General features: G+C 40.8%; 1 protein-coding gene across 1 annotated transcript in view; it reads left to right on the plus strand.

The window, feature by feature from the left end:
- ANKRD29 (ankyrin repeat domain 29) overlaps positions 1–20,952 on the plus strand; it is a 33,362-nt gene extending 12,410 nt beyond the window's left edge. Inside the window, exons 5-10 of the mRNA XM_032711820.1 lie at positions 3,982–4,080; positions 6,799–6,897; positions 12,678–12,776; positions 13,244–13,339; positions 14,399–14,497; positions 16,112–20,952. Coding sequence (XP_032567711.1) covers positions 3,982–4,080; positions 6,799–6,897; positions 12,678–12,776; positions 13,244–13,339; positions 14,399–14,497; positions 16,112–16,195 — 576 coding nt within the window. The 3' untranslated portion in view covers positions 16,196–20,952. The remainder of the gene's footprint in view (positions 1–3,981; positions 4,081–6,798; positions 6,898–12,677; positions 12,777–13,243; positions 13,340–14,398; positions 14,498–16,111) is intronic.
- Positions 20,953–21,658: the final 706 nt, after the last annotated feature.

Genomic DNA, 21,658 nt, shown 5'->3' on the forward strand with positions numbered 1-21,658 from the left:
GTATCTTAGAAAACAGAGATTTTAAAGCAAAGAAATGCAAAGCCCAACACCTTTTCATGCACTTACCTGTAAATTGTAATTACTACATTTGTTACTCATATACGAGAGTGCTGGAGAACTATCTTAATACAGGCGTGCAATTCTTGTTACCCCTTGTGTCATTAGAGTTGATATTTACTATGGCAGGCAAAGCAAGCATTCTAACACAGTGTAATAAAATAATTAGCAATAAAAGCTGATGTAAAGAGAATGGATAGTACTACTGAAGGTTAATTATTTTATATATATATATATATATATATATATATATATGTATATATATATATATATATATATATATATATATATATATATATATATATATATAAGTCATTAATATTATTCTGCATTGTCCCAGTCTGGCATCCATAAAAATATGTAACATAGATTAAAAATTTTTTTCTTTTATTCCGATACATGTTATAAGCATGTGGGTTCTTAAAAGGGTTTGCATAGTGGCAAACCCTGTTTTCTGAGCAGTACTGCGGGTCAAGCGGTATGTTAGAGGCTATTTTTCAGCAAGTAGTGATTGCAGAAGATCAGTTCCCCTCCCCTGTAGCATATTTCAGAGATGGTAAAACAACATATAATTCTAAGCTACTTTCAGGCGATGATGACAGGCGAAGGAAGGGTGGGCAAATAGACAGAGTGCTGAGTTTTCAGCACTTAATGAGTGCTGCTGTTTCAGTTACTTACATTGGAGATTGGCAGCTGCTTTTACGTGCTGTCAGTAGAGAGGACAGACTGGGTGTAAGAGAAATGATTTCTGGGGAAGAATTGCAGAGGTAGTTGAGAGAACTGGCTCCTATCTGAGCTGGGAGGGTTTGCCGTGCAGGAATAATAGAAGCTTCATTGTGTCAGGAAAACAGGATATGAGCATGACCTGAACCCAAGGCCACGTGCTTTCTCTCAGAGCTGCACCAACAGCCTCCTGCCCACTGCAGAAGGGCGAGTGCCCCGGGAGTGCCTCAGTGCTTGCTCACGTGTCCAGCTCCCACTTGCTACTCTGCTCAGAGTTTCCAAGAAACTTGCCAGTACCAAAGATGCTGCTTCAGCTTTTTACTTGTCTCAGCTGAAGCCAAAAAGGAAAAAGGGAATCACGTGGCTGAAAGGGATGTTAAAACTCTGTAATTTACTGGTTTTTTTCCCCCCATAACTTATCTGCTTTCCCATGGTCTGTAAAACATTGGAGTGTCCAGCTACAGCCTTCTGGAGTAAAGTGTAAGAGAAAGCCAGATGGAAGCTCAGTAGGGTGATAAGGGGCTGAGTTTTCTCCTTCTAAGAAACAATGGACCTTTACACTGTTTGACAATTCCTTGATTTAACTAAGTGTTGTCTTACCACATGGTCAGTGGAAAGGATTCCTGCCCCCAACTTGCCTTTATTACAGAAAGATCTATATCTGCTTTTTCACAGTGGTACCCCCAACTTAGAGCATGCAGAGGAATCCCAGTCCCTTCTGTTGAATGTATTCAGCTTCATATATCAGACATGCAGTAGAGCAGGTCTTTGAGCTCAGCTGTCCTCCTGATCAGTGACCAAATCTTTGAGCCAAGAAGTTGTTACCCAGTTCTTTCTGACACAGTAAATATTTGACTCAGAGTGGACAGATGGAACTGGGAACCACCCAGTACTTTTTTTCTGACCCCTGGACTCTGATCAGGCTGATCTAGGAAAACTTGGTCCCTCTAATCTGAAAGATCCAAATGGTGTATTCTGGAATCGTGTTATTCTTTGACAAAAAATGTCTCTGTCTAAAACCGTTCACTGGATTGAACCAAACACTTGATCAGGATCTCCATTTTGAGTCACTTAGACATCTCTTGGGAGGTAGTATTGCCCTTCTTAAACCCCAAGCTGTCACATCTCCCAGGATGGGATCACACATTTGAATTCCAAGCTGGTCTTTAGCTCTGCCATGCTAACTGTGGTTAGCTTTGCAGGCCTGTCTTTTATTTGGGACCTGTCATTTGGTTCCCTACTGAAGTTATGGTAATAACCAGTCAATCTTCTAAAAATAAGAAGAGTTTATTGAAAACAAAGAAATTTTAGAAAACAAAAGCCAGATCATAAAATAATAAACAAATTTTTCCCCTATGCAACTCACTGAGCATGCCTATTTACCCTCGATACAGGAAACCTCAACATTTTTAAGGTTCATAAAACTCATCCTTCCCTGCCTCTCCACAGAGAACCTCCAATCTGGGTATCATAGTTTCTCTTCTTAATTCACTAACCTTTCTCTCTCAATTTCCTTTGGGGGGGAAGAGTCTTTAAAAATGTCTGGGTTTTGTTTGTAGCCCTTTGATCTGGTAAGTCACCACTCAAGCAAAGTGGCTTTTGGCTGGTCGGAGACAGGAAACAGGTTTCACAAAGCTATTAGCTTTTCCATTGTCTTTTAAGTGTGTATAAGGTGTTTTTTAATCCAGGAACAATAGTGATTGCTTTTGTGTTTTGTTCCAGCAACTCCTATTAAATTACAGTAGTTTAATTTGGCAGGAATGTCTAATGTCTCCTTGTATTTATAGAGAAACTTAACCCCACTGGCCTGATTACACACTATATTTACTCAAATAATCCAGAATTAGTAGGCAATCCTTAGACTGTCACACAACAGCCTCACATCTGTGATTTCTCTGACACTCAAGCATTCTTTGCTTTTCAATGTTGTAGGGAGGAAGGGTAAATATGAGGTTTTGAGAATAGCTATAAACAGTGCCCGTGGGTTGTTTCAGTCATGTCAGAGCTTGAGTTTTCATGAGGCTAATATAGCCGTGAAATAGCACCACTGATTAACAAATTTGACTGGCACTTCCCATTGTAAAAGATCCATTTAGGCTATTCAAGCTGTAACTGCTTTTCTGGATATCTGTCTATGTGGAAAATTTCAGACAAAACTTTGGAGCTATTTCAGAGAACAAGTCTGAGGTAAAACACAGTCTTGTGGCCACATTAATAACAGCTCTAGAAACCATATATCTGAACTTTAGATAGCTTATCTTGTGGAGGAGAGGCTGGAGACTGAGAGAATGCAGGGAAGGAGAGAGAAGACCTGTGGTGTGGATGTTTTGGGCTGTGCATCATCTTTGCATGATGGCATGGTTCCATCCCAGGCAGAAGAACTTCCCTTCCGTATCAGTGTCAGAAATACTTGTAATTTTTGAGTAGGTCACAGCGCACTTAAGATGGCAAGACCTATGTTTGCTATCTCATTTGTTTCAGCTGGTTTGGAGTCAATTGCCAGCAACCCTGAGGTGCTTCCCTTCTCAGATGACTCCCAAGGGAGTATCTCTATGAGCAGGATTTAATGCATGTGCCTAGGTCTCCCTTTAGTGGTGATATGCAGCAATTATAGCTGCCTGGGATTGATCCTACCTGCAGGGATTGTTTCTTAAGCAGAGGTAACGGGATCATGGGTTTGGTCCAACTCACACTTCTGCAATCAGCTAGCATACTTCAAAATGCTTCCCCCTTCCCCTCTACTTGTCTTCAGTCCAAAAATCCACAGATGAGAGGCAGGACACAACAGGGCACAAGGTTCTGGCCAAAGAAGAGCAGATGATCCATAGGCTTTGGAGCAGGGGAAAGGTGTGCTGTCCTTCCATCAGTGGAAGAGCTTGGCAGGCACGAGGGATTTGGCTGTAAAAGCAAGAGACATGGAGGTGCTTGGAGTTGTGAAGGGAACAAAACTTCTAGTGGCAAGGCAGAAGACGAAAAAAAAAAACCAGAATTTTCTTAGTTGCTATCCCTCCCTAAAAAAACTCGGGAAAAATAATGATAGAGCCAAGTTTAAAGATTTTTGTGGCAAGACTTGATATTAAAATTATGAAAGATTCAGTAGCTAGTCACTATAAAACTACCGTGAGCCTAATTCTGAAAAGCCTTAAAGCCTTTGGCACGCGCCCTCTCACCTGGCTGTACCCATTCTTTGCTTTTTCACAGGATGGAGGTACAGCTCTTCTGGCTGCCTGTCAGTATGGGCACGCAAAAGTAGTGGAAACTCTGTTGAAGCACGGCGCCAACATTCACGATCAGCTCTACGTGAGTTATTCGACACACATAATATTGACAGTGATGGTGGTGGAACAAATGTGCTGTTGGTTGGACAACAGCAGACACTCTGGCTCCAGCACAGAGAGGCATTTGCCAAATGTTGTGGTTTTATAGTACTCTGCTCTTCTAAGATGTGAATTTTGTTAACGGTCTGCTTTTCATGATGCTGAGAGAAGTAGCACAAAATCACAAAAGGTGCTTTGGCTGCCTTTTGGTACATATCTGTATGAAGGATATGTACTAAATCTGGATCTGAATTATGTTGTTTGGTATTTGTGAATCTCCAGTTTGCCAGTGTTTTGGGCAAAGAATGGTTAAAGTGGCTGAACTGATGTTATTTAGTTGACTTTTCAGAAGGTTGGATTGAGTCAATGAAGCTCTGGATTTAATTTACTCCAACAGAGACACAGATAAGTTGAACTTTTCAGCATTCAACAGAAACGAGTGGCAGATTTTCCCTCTGCTTTCCACCGCTCTTTCCTACCCCAGGGCACTCAAGACTGACAAAGAGGAAGTTGTTTCCCCGGGATATACGAGTTTTTTCAGCTGTTTCCACTGGCTTTGGATCTGCAGGGTGCTGTTGCACTCTCAGTTCCCAGCTGAGGGGCTGCTGACTGCAGAAGTCACCAGTGCACTGGGGGCTGTGCACTCGGGGTTAGGGGCTGTGCACAGTCATATGGGGGGTCCCCATCTTGGTGCTGCCCTCACCCTTTATTTATAAAGAAGGCTGTTCCTCCCTTTCTGCTGTGCAAATAGCAATTGTCTTTCTAATCTGAGGGCAGTGATTCATACCTCTGTACGGTAATCCCAGGGGTTGCCACTCAGTTTAAAAATAGCTGTGCTGCCACACCTGCAGACACTTACCCAGAGGTGAAGGCAGTAAAATAACTTCCTTGTTGTCTCTCCTGGAAATGAGCTATATTTGCAATTGGATTTAGAAATATATTTGTATTGCTCACGGATATTGGGCAAAGCCAGTCAGAAACAGCTGCTCAAGAATATAAGAACACAGTCTCTTGAAAATAAGTGTTTTGTAGGACATGGCCAAGCTGCACTTGCAAAGTGGTATCTGGATGGCAGTTTCACTGGCAGGCAACCAAATGAGAGGGATTTCCAGCATGCCTTTGGATACTCCTCCCAAAACCATTGAGGTCTATGTTTTAGTCTTAAATAGACTCAGGTGAGGGTTCAAGAGGGCAGAAGACAAGAGAATACCTTAATTAAATAGTATTTCTTGCAGAAATATGTTATAGCCTCAAGACAGCTTTCTCATTGCAGTATCAATTCAAACCAAATAGGTGTCAGGGAATGCAAGATTCTCCATCTTGATTGATGCTACAATAAAGAGCTTTTTTAATATTACACAACCTTGTTTACTTTTTAAATTGAAATGTTCTCACTATATCTGTCTCTGGGGGAAGCCTGCAAAGGCTCTGATACCATCACCCTTTTTTTCACATAGCAACCAGAGAAAACAGCCCCTCAGAGAGCACAGGGGTGTGCATTTATAGTGCCAGCAGACACCTCTTTTGTTTACCAGGACATTTGTCTTGCAATCAATGTCAGACACTCTAAATTCAGTCCCTGGGGCGTTATGTTCAGCTCATGCTTCACCAAGTCTGTGCTGAGTTTTGCAGGAAGAGGAGTAGCTAAGCACTCTTTCTGCAGACAACAGCATTCAGTCCCAAATTGGTGATATGCCAGTGAGGTCAACAACAGGCTTTCATTAAAATGCCCTATATTTTGTGATAAGCATCTGCCTGAGTTGGCATGAGATGTGTACTTGCACATCTGAGATGCAGTGAGGGGGTTCATTCATGTTTCTATTTAAGTGAGTCTCAGCTTCTGGAAAAACTTGCCTGAGCACGTTCTGTGCTGAGTGCTGTGGATATAGGATGGGTAAACACCTGTTCCACCCTCAATACAGATTTCTATTTCTAGTTGGTTGGATGGATTATAACGCTGTTTGAATATGTTTCATCAAAAAAACTTAATGAAATATGACTTTTAAATTTTCTTCCCAGGGGAGAAGTTTCTGTGAAGTCAAATTCTGAGAACATCTGCACATGAAAGACATATTGAAGAAAAATAAAATCCTGTATTTGTTCAAAATTTGTTCTTTCACAAGTTTTTGGTAGGAAAATTCTGGTTTCTAATAGGGCTATGAAATACCTTTAGATTGCTATATTACAGGTGAAGTCTCTTCTAGACAATGTGCCAGAGCAGTGGCATGGTAGTTGCTGGGGAAACACAGGAGTATGGCACAGTCTTTACTCCTTCAGCCTCAAGAGCAGACTTCAGTGTTGAGAACTCCAGTTTTGCAAAGTACTTGAACATGTTTTCACCATGTGTCTATGTAGCAGAACACTTTGCATGAGCATATAAAAGTTAAATGAACCTATATTGCTATACAGGAATTAATTTCTAGTTATGTTGATCAGTGCTTCAATGAACTACACTCTTAGTATTCCAGACCCAGGATTTAAAGCTCAGTTTGATATACTTGTGTATACTGAATGAAAATGTTACCATAGTTTATTATGAACTAGACTTTGAATTTGGTAATTATCTCTTAAGCATGGCTTTTTATCTGCTGTTACACAACATACTGACTTAAGAATGAGAACTTGATTCAGTTTGATTTGGTTTTGCGTAGAAAAATGGCATCATTTCAACACAATGTAAGGTGGATGTGTTTGTTCTTAGGATGGAGCTTCTGCAATTTTCCTGGCAGCACAAGGAGGCTACCTGGATGTCATCCGACTGCTGCTTTCCTCAGGAGCAAAGGTTAACCAGCCACGGCAGGTATGCTCAGCACCTCAGGGCAGAGCTGGGTTCTAATTTTTTACAGTTATGAAAAATTAACACTGGAATTTTGTCCAGGCATTATGTTCCCATGGAGGTGTTTCACAAGAAGGCAGTTTGTGGCTGTGCCCACATTCTGTGTTATAGTTCAGATTGGTAATGTGATTTTGAAGTGAGTATCTCAGTCATTGCTGCTTGCAGGCAAACTAGACCATTTTTGGAAGAAGTGAAACTGAAAGCTCTGTTCCAGGTCTGCACCCATTGTGCTTACACCCCATGAGTCACCACCCCTAGAGGTATTTAAAAGATATGTAAATGTGGCAGTTGGGGACACGGTTTAGTGGTGGACTTGGCACTGCTGGGTTAATGATTGGACTCAATGATCCTAGAGGTCTTTTCCAACTTAAAGGATTCTATGATTTTAAACCAGATCAAACCACTGACTGCTCATTTGAACAGGTTTGAACTACATGCACGTTTGGGCCAGGAACTAAACTAAATCAAAATAAAGCTGTATATAATAATATAAGGGCCTTGCACTACCTTTTGCAGCTACTGATCCCTTTGTGTGGTACCATGTTACTTGTGAAGGTCTACACAGCCTACCACATCCGTGATTTCTTTTGAAAATCCTTGGAAAAGCTTTTGAAAATCATGAATTCTAGGGGGAGTATATTATCTATATACTGAAATCTCCAGGGCTTCAGTACTGTGGCTTTGATATCAAAGTTGATCTTTGACAAAAGCTTTTATTTTTAGTTTTACTTTTTTGTTTGTTTGTTTTACTTTCTCATCCCTGTGCACTCTGAAACTTGAGCATGAATGTTACCTTCATCTCTGGAAGTTCTTGATACATGTGGAAAGCCTTTCTCCCCATTTCCAGCTAGTTACTCTAGTGGGCTTGATCCTGCAAACACATATGACCAGTGGCAGCCATAAGCATGAAATTAGCTCCTCTGCAAGCAGTGGGGCTGTTGTTTGATCATTAAGTGATATATCTGAGCTAGATTTGTGGCTGGTTCAGAGGTCCCTGCTAGGGGGTTAAGGGCTGGATCCACCATGCATCGCTGGATGCTGGTGTTGGATAAGAGTGCAAAAGGCTTTCAAGGTGTTAAACTAACCATGGGATAGGTAAGCGTGCATGGTGTACAGAAACATATATAAAAGTTCTCTTGATTTCCAAAAAAAGGGTTTCATAATTGTTTAGCTGTTTCTTGACTCTAAAATCAGTGCCAAAACAGCCGGATGTGGCAGTTGCACAGCTAGCTTTACAACCCAGCATGTAGAAATGTTTGGTTAGAGACAGGGCTTCTCAGGAATCTCTACCTACTTTGAGAGAGCCTCCACTGTGGTCTGCTGAAACCCTCAGGCAAGGTAGCTGTCCTGGGTCTTCACTGCACATTTGAAATTGATGGGATAAGGTCTTGTCCTCGCAATCAGTCTTGTGTGTCTGCCAGGTGGCTGTGATCACTGAGTGCAGCAAGTGAAAAATCGGCAGGCAAGAGCAAATGAATGCAAAAACTCTAATAACAGTGAACAACGTGGCATGCAACAGGCTTTGCCAGGTATTTTCAGTATTTCCTTTCATCTACCCTGAAAGCCTGACAAATCATAACTTGGCAACAGAGACTGATCTATATATGACTTTTGCTGCATCTTTAGGTGTCTGTGTACAGTCCTGGCTGTGGTGTAAGGAAACAAAATTAGTATTTTAAGTGCCCAAACTAAAGTAGTTTTCTTTCTTTCCCTACCCCCACCTCCCAGCACCAGAGCTGTCCTGGCAGCTACTCCCTGGATCAATGCATTAGCTGCTCCTAGGTTGCCTTCACACTGTCTCCCAAGAAAAAGATTAAGAAATGTTAAGGCCTGTTAATTAACACAGTCTAAAAGATCAGCGTAGAAGGAGAGACTAAGGTATGCATTAATGCCTTTTGAGTCATTCAAAATAGAGTTGTTGACCGTCAGATTTAGCTGAACCATGTTGCCATAAAAACTGCATTCTGCTAACTGTATTATAGTGCACCAGCTAATTCTTTCTGACACTGTTTTTTTTGTTCTCTAATCCAATTTCTACAACATAATGTTTCACGAGGCATTTTTGAATCTTAGTTGAGGCAAAGACTTGTCTCTGTGTGACTGTTCCTCCTGGCTCCTCTGTTTCATCTCCAGCAGGGCAGGCTTACTTTGCTTCAAGGTACCTCCGATCCCTGCTAAGACTATGCCTGGATAAGTGCGTGGCATTTGTATTTGGGCCCACTGTAATCTGAAACATTTCCTTAACAAATGGAATTTTTTTTACTGTTTAATTAATCAAGTAATGGTTGGATGGATTTAAGTCTCTTTCTTACTAACAAACCAATTTATACTTTGTTGGAAGGTGGCATGTTGGTCATGAGGAATGTAGCTCTAGATGGGGCAGTTTTGATGCCAGATGACTCTCACTGTCAGTTACAAGCTACATTGCTCTCACTGTGGTAGGAAACTTCCAGGCAACTACCTCAAATACAGGACTGAAAACTGCCAAGTGTGAGTTTATACTTCTCCTTCCTCACGGTACAGAGCTTTTTCTCTCTACCTTGTGGATTTTAAGGCCTAATTCATGTGCCTGAGCACATGCATCTGCCTATATGTCTCCTCCTGCTGCAGTGGTACCAGTTCCCCTTCAGTTTGGTGTCCCACCTCCCACATTCTACAGCGTTGCTCATGACACCATAGAGCATTTCAGATGGTGCTGGCTGTTTGTGTGCAGGCTCTTTAGCTCAGCTCTCAGAAGACCAGATAGTGAAGCTTTCCTGGCAATGTGAATTCTCTTGGGTTTTATTTGCCTTCTGTTCTTTCCAATATTGAGGAGCAGGGCAGGAATTCTATTGTCATCTTTTTGTCTAGACGGAGCTGGGCACAGTGTCTGAAGCCTGATGCAGGAGTGGTTTCTATGCTTCTCCAACTCAAAAAACAAAGCTATAAGATTCTTTGCCAATGAATTTCACGCTGTTTTGGCAGCCTGTGTCCCAGCAGGCTTTAGTCCGTCTGGCTAAGCAGATTCAAAATAATCTGAAAAATAATATTTTTTTTCTTACCACGTGATATGCAATTACACTTACATGTAAGCCAGTAAATCTATATAGAGTGGACTTCAGGCAAAAAAGCAATTTGCTATTAGCAAATTAGGTGTAGTGGTATAAGTGGACTAATGGACACAGCAGTGGAAAGATAACACTGAGTAGCCTGAGAGTAGGGGGTCTGTGCCCCTGGAATCCCCTACTGGTAATTCAAGGGGTCTTTCACCTCCCACCCTACTCCAGCCTTTTCTAAAACTTCAAGCCATAAGCAAAAGCTGATATTTAAAGCTGCAAAGCAAAGTCAATAGTTAATGGGCAAGAGAAAGAGGATCAGAAATTTCAGTCAGAGTATCTTCGGAACTGCTGGCTGCTAGATGTAATAAGGTGTAGTCCATATATTCTAACTTGTAATCAAGTACGGAAAAAAAAAGAACAATTTACAAACATATTGGGTGTTTAACATTGTTCTAGGAATGTAATAGTCTGAAGTCTGCTAAGTGGGCAGAGGGACAAGGAAAGGAAAGTAGTTTTTGGACTTTCTTCCTGACTCATCTCCAATCTTTATTATCTGTTTACACATGAATTCTCATGTGACCTCTTAGTAAAATGTAATATCTCTTTTGCACCATTCACCAACATGAAAATGGACAGAAGCTCATCTACTCTGTATAAATATTTTACATATTTGCATAAACCTGCCTGTTAGATGCTGTTTACTCTAGAGAAAGAAGATGACCACAGTCAATGTGAGCTCACCATCAATTTTAGCATCTTTCTTCTCTTCAGGCTAAATCCTTCAAGACAGCCAGTCTTTCTTATAAGCCAGTCTTTCTTGGTGTCCTGAGACACCAAGGATGATGTCTAACAGCAATACTATTTAAGGACAGTTAATGGTAGCAGTGATGTTACACAGCACTTGTATTTCCTTCTGCACCTTTTTATTTATATCTGAAAATAAGAGTTGTTCTTACAGACTTCACTGTGATTGAAAAAAAGCTGCTATGTTCCCCGAGCTTCTCTTTGTATTTCTTGTGTAAATACACATGTGGATTTGCAGAACATTGGTTCTTCACATAGATTAAATTGTAGGCGGCTCTCAGATATTTTCCAAATTTTGAAGGCTTTTCCAGGGTCCTTACTGCTATTTTCTAGAGCCCTCTGGTGGGGGGAGATTAGAAAAATGTGAAGCGTCAACTTACTGGTAGGGAAAACACTATAAATTGAAGAGGGACAGTTTTTGCCATCACAATAACATCACAAGACAGCCTTCGTTATTTTTGAATCACAAAGAACACTCATAGCAATAACAGGATATATACTAGAATGAGGTCAGTCACTAACTTCAAAGAGTTAATTTATAGAGAAATTATACAAGACTGGGCAAAGATCCTGTTCCTCGCTGTTTCAGAATACTAAAGATCTCAGGATGTGCATTTGCTCTTTCTCGGAATCAGAAAAAAAAACCCCAGAACATTATATCAAAGGAAGAAATAACTTTTCTATTTCCTCGAAAGGATTAAGTCTAGCCCATAGAAAGCAGAAAACTGGTACAACAATGTTTTTTTGGATTGCATGATCCAAGTCAGTTGGCACTGAGAAGAGAGATTACTTCTTTGATCAAGGTGGAAATATTTTATTTAAAGTAAAAAGTTGATTTCTTCTGAAGCTTCTCATTAAGACTCTTTTGGAAGCCTCAGTATATTTTGTCTTCCACTTTCGGGCCAAGTCTTCAGGCTGCTAAGAATGGTGAAGGGAATTGGCAAGTGCTGAAGGCAGAAGCAGACACCCTGCAATGTGAGGCCTCACTTTTATGTTAAAGTTCAAACAGCCAAAGCCTTTTGTTAAAGGCCCACAAGAATCAGTTTGGCATCACATAACTGTTGTAGTCCTCCTGCAACCTCGAGAATCAGGCCATTTAGAAGCAAAAGGAGAAGAAGATACAAAACTAAATTCTAATTACAGTGAAAAATACTTGTAGTGCTTCAACTCACTTTTGCCTCCATCACAAAGTTTAGCTTATTCTGAAAGTGCATTTCATTTTCTAGGGGTTTGTGCTCAAATAATGCCTGCATATGACAATTTTTCCAAACCAGACTGCTTCATGCTGGATTCCTTGGTAATTGCTCTGTTTTCTAGTGAAGTTCTTGAAGATAAAATTTGTAAAATACTCACCATCACTGTAAGGCAGGACATTTTTACCAGATTCCCTGAGGGTGTATAATGTAACCTTATATTGAAAGTTGATGATCACCTTGCATTGCTCCCTAGCTTCTTTAAACAACTTTCACTCCCTATGTACAGACACCGAGCCGCAGAATCTGTCTGTGCATGCTGAGGTTTGTCTGTATCTTCTGTCACATCTAACCACCAAGAGTTCAAAGTACACAGGATACCCTTAGTCTTTGTGTTTCAAACTTACCTGTGTATTTTAAGCACAGCTGGTGCCTGACTGGGCTTTAACTGTTCACACAACAATGCACATTTCCGTCCAACTATGCAAAAGAATGCAGGTAAGGATGGCTCTACTCCACAAACTGAAGCAGTTCTCACTTGACACACCAACTTCCCAAGTGTTTTTGGGAAGCTCTGCATATGTCTCCCTGTGATGCAGGATTTCATTGAGTAATTGAAGTACATCCATTCCACTAGGCTTGGGCAGTAAAATATCAGAGAGTCCAGGACATCGAGGTGAAACCATTAGCAGTCTTATTTTGCTTGCAGGATGGGACAGCTCCCTTGTGGATCGCCTCACAGATGGGTCACAGTGAAGTGGTGCGAGTCATGCTGCTCCGCGGTGCTGAGCGAGATGCTGCCAGGGATGTGAGTAGCACTTCTTCCTGCACTCTGTCTGCAGCTTAATGCCTCCTAGCTTTTCCAGGGACTATAAGTCAGACTGTCTGAAGGCCTGGTGTCCCCAGAGTCCTCCCTGTTTGCCAAGTTGAAGAGTCCCACCATGGGTTTCCTTTTTCCTGCTGTGTCTGGGACAGCTTCCTGGAGGTACCTTCTGGAATAGGGGAATGGAAATGTCCACATAGATGAGAGACAAAGGCGATGGATATATGGTGTCACTGGTTCATTTTCCCCTGAAGTTTTCACGTGCCAGAGGAACAATCCTCCAGATGCCCTAAAACCAGCAGCACATGCTGTGGAGGTGCCTCCTCAAAGACTATGAGCAGAGGAGATCCTCCTCTCAGAGGCATGGGTGAGAACTGGTGTTTCCCTCCAGCCAAGGGGAATGCAGGTAAAGCATCCGTAACAGCAGAACTGACCTCCTCTCTCTTTTAAAGGATGGTACAACTGCTTTACTGAAGGCTGCCATTAAAGGGTACAACAATGTGATAGAAGAGTTGCTGAAATTCTCTCCCACGCTTGGCCTCCTTAAGGTTAGTAGTTAAACACACAGATTTTTAGACAAAATCTCAAGAAGGCAAAGGGTCTGATGAAAGACCTGGAATTTATGACTGTGCTAGTGGAAGACCATAGGAGCTTGAGCCCAAAAAAAGTCAAGAGAAAAATGAAATGATCTTATTTAACTTTTAATGCCACACATAAAAGAATTTTTTCAAACAAATCTGGGAATTTAAGTTTTGGAATGAGGAAGCACATCATGTCATAGAAGGAATTCTCCTGCTTTTTGTCACCTGATTTTATTTCTACTGTAAATTAATTGCTCTTGACAGTGCAATTTTTAGCATTATACTCAGCCCTCCTTTGCATTTAGTCAGCAAAATAGTGTCCTAAGAAATACGTTACAAGCAGATTGTCTACTTGATTTTGTTTTTCTCTAAATTCATAAAGTGACTTGAAAAATAACAGATATTTGGAAGCTGCTTTTTAATGGCTGACCTAATTTTATGTGTCTATAAGTCACATACTTTGATAGCCTCTGTGCATGCAACAGATTGGCAACTTTGATGTACTTGGTAATGTAGATGTTAATTACAAGTATGAAATAGGTTCCACACTTATTTGAACTGTCAGTTTGCAACCACAAAGAAAAGGCCAGCCATAAAAAACCCCACCATTCAGCTGTCTGACAGTGAGGCCATTAATCATCAGAAAAAGAAGATAAAATGCACAGATGGTTTCCATTACTGCTTGCGCTTCTGTTTCACTTGCTAATGACTGATTATGCCAGGCAGAAGCAAGTGCTATGTTCATTTCACCTCTAATCTATTGACAAGGGTAATTTTTAAAAGGAAATATTGCTGTGGTAAAGTGAACTTGACTCTTATTTTTAGTAAAGCATTTAAAATCACCTCCTTCATAGCCCCCTTAGCTGCCAGCACCCTGTCTAAACCGGACACTAGATCTTTGATGGCCTAATCTCTTCTGTGTTACTTCTCTCTTATTCATAGGTTTGTTCTTTACAAACATTTGTGTTTTAATGCCTTTTACTTTCTTCCCATGTCTGGTACAAACACCTCCATTGGTATTTCTAGAATGGGACCTCTGCTCTCCACGCAGCTGTCCTGAGCGGCAACGTGAGGACAGTGGCACTGCTCCTTGAGGCAGGAGCGGATCCATGCCTGAGGAACAAGGTATGTCCTGGCAGACTATCCCAGGGGAGGAGCAAGTGGGGATCACTGAGCAGTGGAGCCCTGTGTGCCTTGGAGGTGTGGGCAGCCCATGTTTCTGTGTTGCTCTGTGGTTGCCTGTTGATCCTGTCCTGAAGCACCACCATTCAGTCCATTTATTTCTGTATACAAGTACCTGTAAGGGTGATAGGCAGTGACACTGGTGATGCTGGTTCTTGAGAATTTACATCAATCTGAGAATAAACCAAAGCACTCACTCACTCACTAGAGCACCACAGATTAAATTGTTAACTATAACTAGTCATGTGTTAGCTAGGTTGCATTTTAGGGAAACTAATCTGTTACTGCTTTGATAAGTCATAAGTTATATTCGTATCTCCATAATGATGTATAAGGAGGATATTTCTGCAGAAAGAAAAATGTGTATCTAGGTACCTTTGATGAGAAAACTTGGTTAGAATTCAGGGCATTGCTAATACAAAAAAAACCCCTCCAAAATTACATGCATCTTTCCCACATCTTACTGTAAAGCTGTTAATTTATTTAATTAGTTTTGCATTCTTTTTATAATGGCAACGTATCTGTACAATAGTTGTCTTGATTTTATTCTGTAAAGTGTTTTAACTTTAACTTTACATCTTTGATAATTTCAATGGAAATGTTTTCTTTTCTCTGACGTGTTTCTGAACTGTTTGCTGATAGTGTTTGATATATAGCTGGGTTTGTTAAGCTCTGAATGGATGGTCTAGTGTTAACTTCTGGTTTATGACTAACTGAATGAAAGCTCATAATACAAATAATCAGGCACATACCTTCTAAATATTTTGTGCATTTAATATATCCGTGGCTGTTAATTTCTGTATTATTCCACTTGATGGCAGCAGAGTTAACAGCATTCACACAGTAGTCTTCATTAGTATGCACTTTGGTTTGATACTATAATCCAAATGATGTACGAGATTTTTCTGCTACTGATAGTGATTTGCAGCAGCAGGGTGTTTAGTATAAAAAAGTCTGTGGCTGTAAACTCTCCTACTGACTTTTAAATTTTTTTTTAAATAACATTCAATTTAGCACAACAGAGTATATCTGCAGGACAGAATTACTGATTTTCAGAAGTAGCTTCATTATAAATGCTTTATGTTAACAAAATTGTATTCAATAAATTAAGAAGAAAACCCATCCAAACTCATATTCTATTACCAATCTTACAGCATAGCACCACTATTTCATAGCCATTAAAGTCTTTCCTTAGATTTTTATGGACTTTAGTACATAAACACCTGCCTCATCTCCCCCCAAAAATCAGCAGCTATGCTCTCTGTTATTTCTGTGGCATTAGCATAGGGAGGCCAAGGGATACCATTTAGCCTGGATAGTCAGCACAAAATAAGCTGATCACTCAAATTCCATGCTGGGATTATTTTGAAGACTTAAGTGAGACTTGCACATGAAAGACAATTTCTTAAGGTACCTTCAAAAGTGGAGGAGACAACACTGGAAAACATCACATCATTATAATGCCCAGTTCCATCTTCTTTAGAGTTTAATGCTTTTAAACCACATTTGGGAAATACTCTTTCTTTTCTGCTAACCTCAAAGTTTTTTTTGTTCCAGGCAAATGAACTGCCAGCAGAACTAACAAAAAATGAACGCATCCTCCGACTCCTCCGTGCAAAGGAAAAGCAAAGGAAAAGCTAATGCAGCCCTGTAGCAAATGCAGTTTGACAGAGATGTGCCCTGACCACAGCAGCATGACAGTAAACCCAGGCTACCCAAGAAGGGCTTGTTGGAACAGTTTGCAGAACTGATTAGCCTCTCCAGTACATGCTCCCTGAATGCACGATGCCCTTGCCATAGGGTTACCACGGGCTAAGGCCTCTGCCCGGCATCACTAGATGCAGGACTATGACAAGAGCAGGGTTGGTCCAGGAGCTGCGTTTGCACCACAGCCCTGCCTGTACTCCAAGATCCCACCACTCCCAGCACCAGCGTTTGCTCCTCCACACCTCCAGCATACACATCCCCACACAGGCGAGCATTCCTGCTGTTTCAGACACGCATCCCCATGGCCACATACCTGTAACAGGTGCCTGGGGGTGCATGTGTGGGCTGGGAGCACTCGGCCCTTGTGCCAGAAGGATGCCCAGACCTTGCAGCTCTTTGGATTCAGACGGTCCTGGCACAGCCCCACAGTGCTGCTGCCCTCCCTTTGCTGACAGTGCTAGCTCAGATCATTCCTCTCTACCTCCAAGTGCCACGTGAGGCTAGAGTTGAGATCCTGCCTGCAATATCACAACAGGAAAAGTTCTCCTGCCAGCCCAGGGGTTTGGTAACATTTTTGCTACTACACGAAATCCATAAAAATGATCAAGAGCATTACAAATGATGCCAAAAGCTATCAACCAAACAAAAAGCAAGGAAATGTCCTCTCAGTTGTAGGATCTTGATCTGTCCGTCTGTCCAGCAACAGAAACACAGTGGAGCAGTTGATTTTGCAACGCCTATGCAGTGCTGTGGGGATCCATCCCCAACCTTAACAGTCTACATATGTGCATTTTTCTGGGTAGGGGAGGACCAGTTATTGAGCAAACCAACAAGGACGTAAATCCACTGGCACAAGTACATCAGAAATTTAGCTGTCGGGCACAACAAACAGTACAGACACTATACAGGTGGTATACATATGTTCTGCAACCACGGATATGTGACACTATGGTTTAGTACCCACAGCTACTATGCAACACACTTGTTCCACAGGTCTGTGACAGGAGCTAAGGGAGATGTGCACAGTATATAGGTATTTCAACAGCTGGTGAGGGTAACATGTAGTCATACTGAACAGGCCCACTAATTAATGCAGGCATGGAAAATGAACTCTCAACAGTAGTTTTGGCCTTTGTTGTGGTTAAGGCACTTAGACATGCTACTAGTGCCTGTGTGGGGAAGGCAGTGCAAATTGCAGGTGGTTTGTAAAGAGCTGTGTTTTAACCATGTTACTGTAAGACAGTCCATTAAAATCCAGTCATTTTTGCCATATAAACAGTATATACCATGTCCTGTTGGCCACAAAAACATTAGAGATTAATTTACAGTGAGTTGAGGTAAAAAGTTAATTCAGTACATAAACACAGGCACTTCACCTGCCTTCAAAGACTGTAAGGAAATGAAATGTTACTTGCTTAAAAAATGTCTGCCTAGGATTCAGCTGAACTGTTGCACTTTTGCTTTAGTGAGTTAAAAGGAAATCTTTTAGTGAGCTACCACAAATGAATGTAATTTGTGTAGTGAAAATTAGCCATATATATTACCAAATCATAAAGTTATCCTGTCTGTAAGTTAGGTAAGAAGTCAATGCTCTGGTGAAGAGAACAGAAGTGGATGTACCTTTGCTTGCATGCTGGAATTGCTATTCAATTTCTATTCAGCATTAAAGAGGAAAGCTCTTAAGTTTTCCAACAATGTAATAGGATACCAGAAAAGTCTATTTGTTTAGGTAATTTATGCTGCTTTTAAATTAAAATAATGTTGTGCCTAAGAGAAACTTGCAGATGAACTGGTACAGAATCAAAGAATTATGCAAGATGCTTAGAGGATGGTTGTATCCAGGGTTAATTTCTGCAAAGACTAAAAAATACTGAGCATGCAGAAATCTCAAGAGCTTTATTGGGAACTTAAGTTGCACAACATTAGATGGGACTGCACTCTGACTTCTTTAACAAACAACACTGGAGAGGACAGGTTTATTTAGAGCCTCCAGTGGGCTGAATATGAATGTATTGTTTTGAAGAAAACTAGAAGAACTCTAGGGCAGCGTGGTCTCAATATTGAACTTTCTCCCTGAATTTTCTTCAGATCAACAATTGGGAACAATCACACACTCAAGACGAAAAGCTTTTTCATATTGGTAAAGGAGGTGAATAATCATTAGAAGGTCTTCAGTAGCCATGCAGTAAATACTCTGAATATCAGATGGGATGTAGTGATCAAGCAGTCTTTCTAAAAAATGTGGAAGCATCCACTGTTGGTGAGGGTCTCCGAATTTTTCCTGATAGCAGAGCATAGGAAAGAGAACAAGGCAAGCCAACAGTGGTCCTGCAACTGCTGAAGTAAGCAAGCTGAGAAAACAATATGCAGGTGTCCAGTATCTGCTGGTGGCCAGGTTTATTTTCTTTGGAGAGTCTTCTCACCCCAAAGGGGGTAGCTACTCAACAAAGAGCTTCCTCAGCTATGCCTGTCCATGGGAACATGCACGTCTGCTCCTCACCATTTAGAGTAGGAATTTCCAAGTCCTGTGTCCAGCTGCCTTCATGAAAGGTCACCACAGCCAGGGCTCTTAAGAGACATGTGAAGAACGCCTGGGGTGCTGTGTCCTGTACAGCGCATCTGCTGACCTTCTTCCAAGAGAATACAGCTACCCAGTCCTCTTTTTTTTTTTTTTTTTTTTTTTGAGACAGTGATATTGGGCTATAGCTGGCTTTTCTTATTTCTAAATAAAATTTGAAATGTAGGGCTGGTACAGGTTGAAGGGAGAGGCTTGTTGCTCTCTCATTGCTCTTCTTAGAGCACACAGGTTGGGGGTGAGGGGGAGCTGCACAGTGGAGAACTGCCTGTCCAGTCTTTCTCTGCCCCACTCAGGCTGAAGTTCAATCTGGTTTCATCAAAGACACTATTCAACCAAAACAGGACTTTTAGTGGAAACCTTCCTGTTGGGAGCATTTGTTTCATCTCAGAGCCTTTGGAGAGAGAGGTGGTTTTAGTTTTGGGTTCCCTGTAAGCAAAAGGTGCTTATTCTGCCTGTAGATGGGCTTGAAAGTTGCAATACTGTTTATCACCATGCAATTAACCTTTTCACAAGGAAACCTTAATAATTCTTAGTATTTATGTAGCTGTTGTTATCTTTAAAGTGCTCAGTAAATACCACTGTGGTCTCTTTGTTGTTCTAAAACAGAAACCTGCTTTCCTGTGGTTGTGATTCACTAATATTGACAGTAATCCTTTGCATAGTTGTGGTGCCTTTTGTGTAAGGCTTTCAAAGTGCTCTGTGGAAACTCTTACCTTTGTAAGTTCCTAAATGCATTGTGGAGGGAAGCAAGGAAATTGATGATTTCATTCACATGCCAGTGAAATGAAGCAGCTCTTCATCAGTTCATGTCAATAGATAAGAGTAAATTTAGACTAGAAATTAAGGAGCACCAAATTTATTTCATAGATGGCAGGATGAATCCTGGTACAATACAATGTTGTGAAATAGAACTGGGACAGGTTAACAGGCCAAACTGGTTTTTGAGTTAGGTTTGGGATTTTTTTTCACCAGAAAGTGCCATATATATACCCATCTTACACCCCAAAAGAATCAGCTCCACTAGCATACTGCTATTAGGCTTGCTTTTCTGCACGATCAGATCCAGGGGCCTAGCCTGTTGTTCTATTCATATGGGATTTAGGCAGGTGCTACTAGCTTGGTGGCTTCCCATCAGCTGCAAATGAGTAGAAAGAATGTACAGCCAAACAACAGGCTACACCAGTGAGTCAAGGGAAAGCATACGGCATCTTTCTTTTATTTCACTAGTGTCAAGCCATTGTAGGATGGGGAAGAGCACAAGGAAAAGCTCATGGGGTATAGGGAGAAGTGGCATACCATGAGTGACACGGCAGTGGTGTAGCCTCAGATGCCTCAAATACATGGAGTTCTTCATTTAGATGATCACTGCAGTGCAGTGTGCAGGAACATCTGTTTAGTAATGATACAAAAGGCAGTGTTGTACCTCTTGACTTGCACATGCTCTTCTGGAGCGAAACCATCTCACTATTGATCCACCCACCTTTGTTTAGTTTAGAAGAGCTGAGAGGATTAGAGCACAAGATCAAATAGCTGCAGGTCATATTTAATGCACTTTAACAACGATGATTATCTGCCTCAGAGTCAGAGGTAATTGCAAGAATAATTCACACTTCTTTATTCAGCCAGTCTTGGTGACTATTGGAAAAGCCATAAGCTAACCAAATCTAGTGTCTCAGAAATTTCAGAATTGTTGTACAGAAAATGAGGTAGCACAAACCCTAGTCCATTTGTACTTAATTTGATATGAACACTGAATGGACATAAAATACAGCTCTTGCCTGGAACCCTTGAGTCATCGGTGTTAAAATGTTAATGTTTGCTGCGAGCCTAACCAAAGATAATACACAAGGCTCCTTTTTCCAGCAACAGAATATTGTACTGCACACCCAGGACTGAATGGAGTTGTGCCTTCTCACAGCAGCTCTGCTTTTGGCCCTCGGGAATGTCATGATTTTTCATACTTTTCTGAATTCCACAGTTTGTTTTGACCTGACCTTTTATGAATTTGATAAAACATATAAAAATGTATGTAACTCCTTATAAGACTAATATTCTGCAACAGGAATGTTGCTTTGCATACCATCATTTCAATAAAAATATACTATTTGGATTATCTTGTTCTGCATATTTAATATTTCTTTCCTTTCTTCTGTATTTTACTCTTTCTCCTTGTACAATACCAGAATTAGTTTCCTATTTATGCAAAGACCACTTTGCTATATTTCACTTGATTGATTAGGCTTTCATTGTTTTCCAGGTTCTCGCAAATGAGATGGCATTCATGGGAAAGGAAAAAAAAACAAACAACAAAATAAAAAACCAAAACGGGTGCCCTGGCTTGAGAAACAGGAAAACTTAATTTAGCATGACATAAGAAGGTTTGCTTCAAAGATCCAGATGTCACTGACAAACTCCCCGTGACATTAATATCCATTAGGTCAGATCTGTCTGAAGGGAAGATTATAAAAAGCAACATAGGAATCAAAGGAATAAGACTGTACTTTTAGTCAACTGTGTCTTGGTGGTTCTGGTTTTATTCCTAAATGTAAAACTGGCCCTTACACTGATCTGATGTACCTCAGTTAAAAAAAAAAAGTCAACACCCTGTTGACATGCTTATTATGGTGTGCAATGGATTATGCGCTTTATAAAAGGGGCAAAGAGTTCACACTGAAAACCATATTTTTCATCTTGTTTTTGACATCCCCAGCTTTTTGCCTTATTCTTAAAATTTTCTATTGAGTTGAGCTACATTTTTTTAAGTCATTATCAAAAATTCCTACAGCCACAACTCAGTAAAGCATCTTCATCTATTCAGA

This window comes from Chiroxiphia lanceolata, chromosome 1, assembly GCF_009829145.1.
Source record: "Chiroxiphia lanceolata isolate bChiLan1 chromosome 1, bChiLan1.pri, whole genome shotgun sequence".
Taxonomy (NCBI): domain Eukaryota; kingdom Metazoa; phylum Chordata; class Aves; order Passeriformes; family Pipridae; genus Chiroxiphia; species Chiroxiphia lanceolata.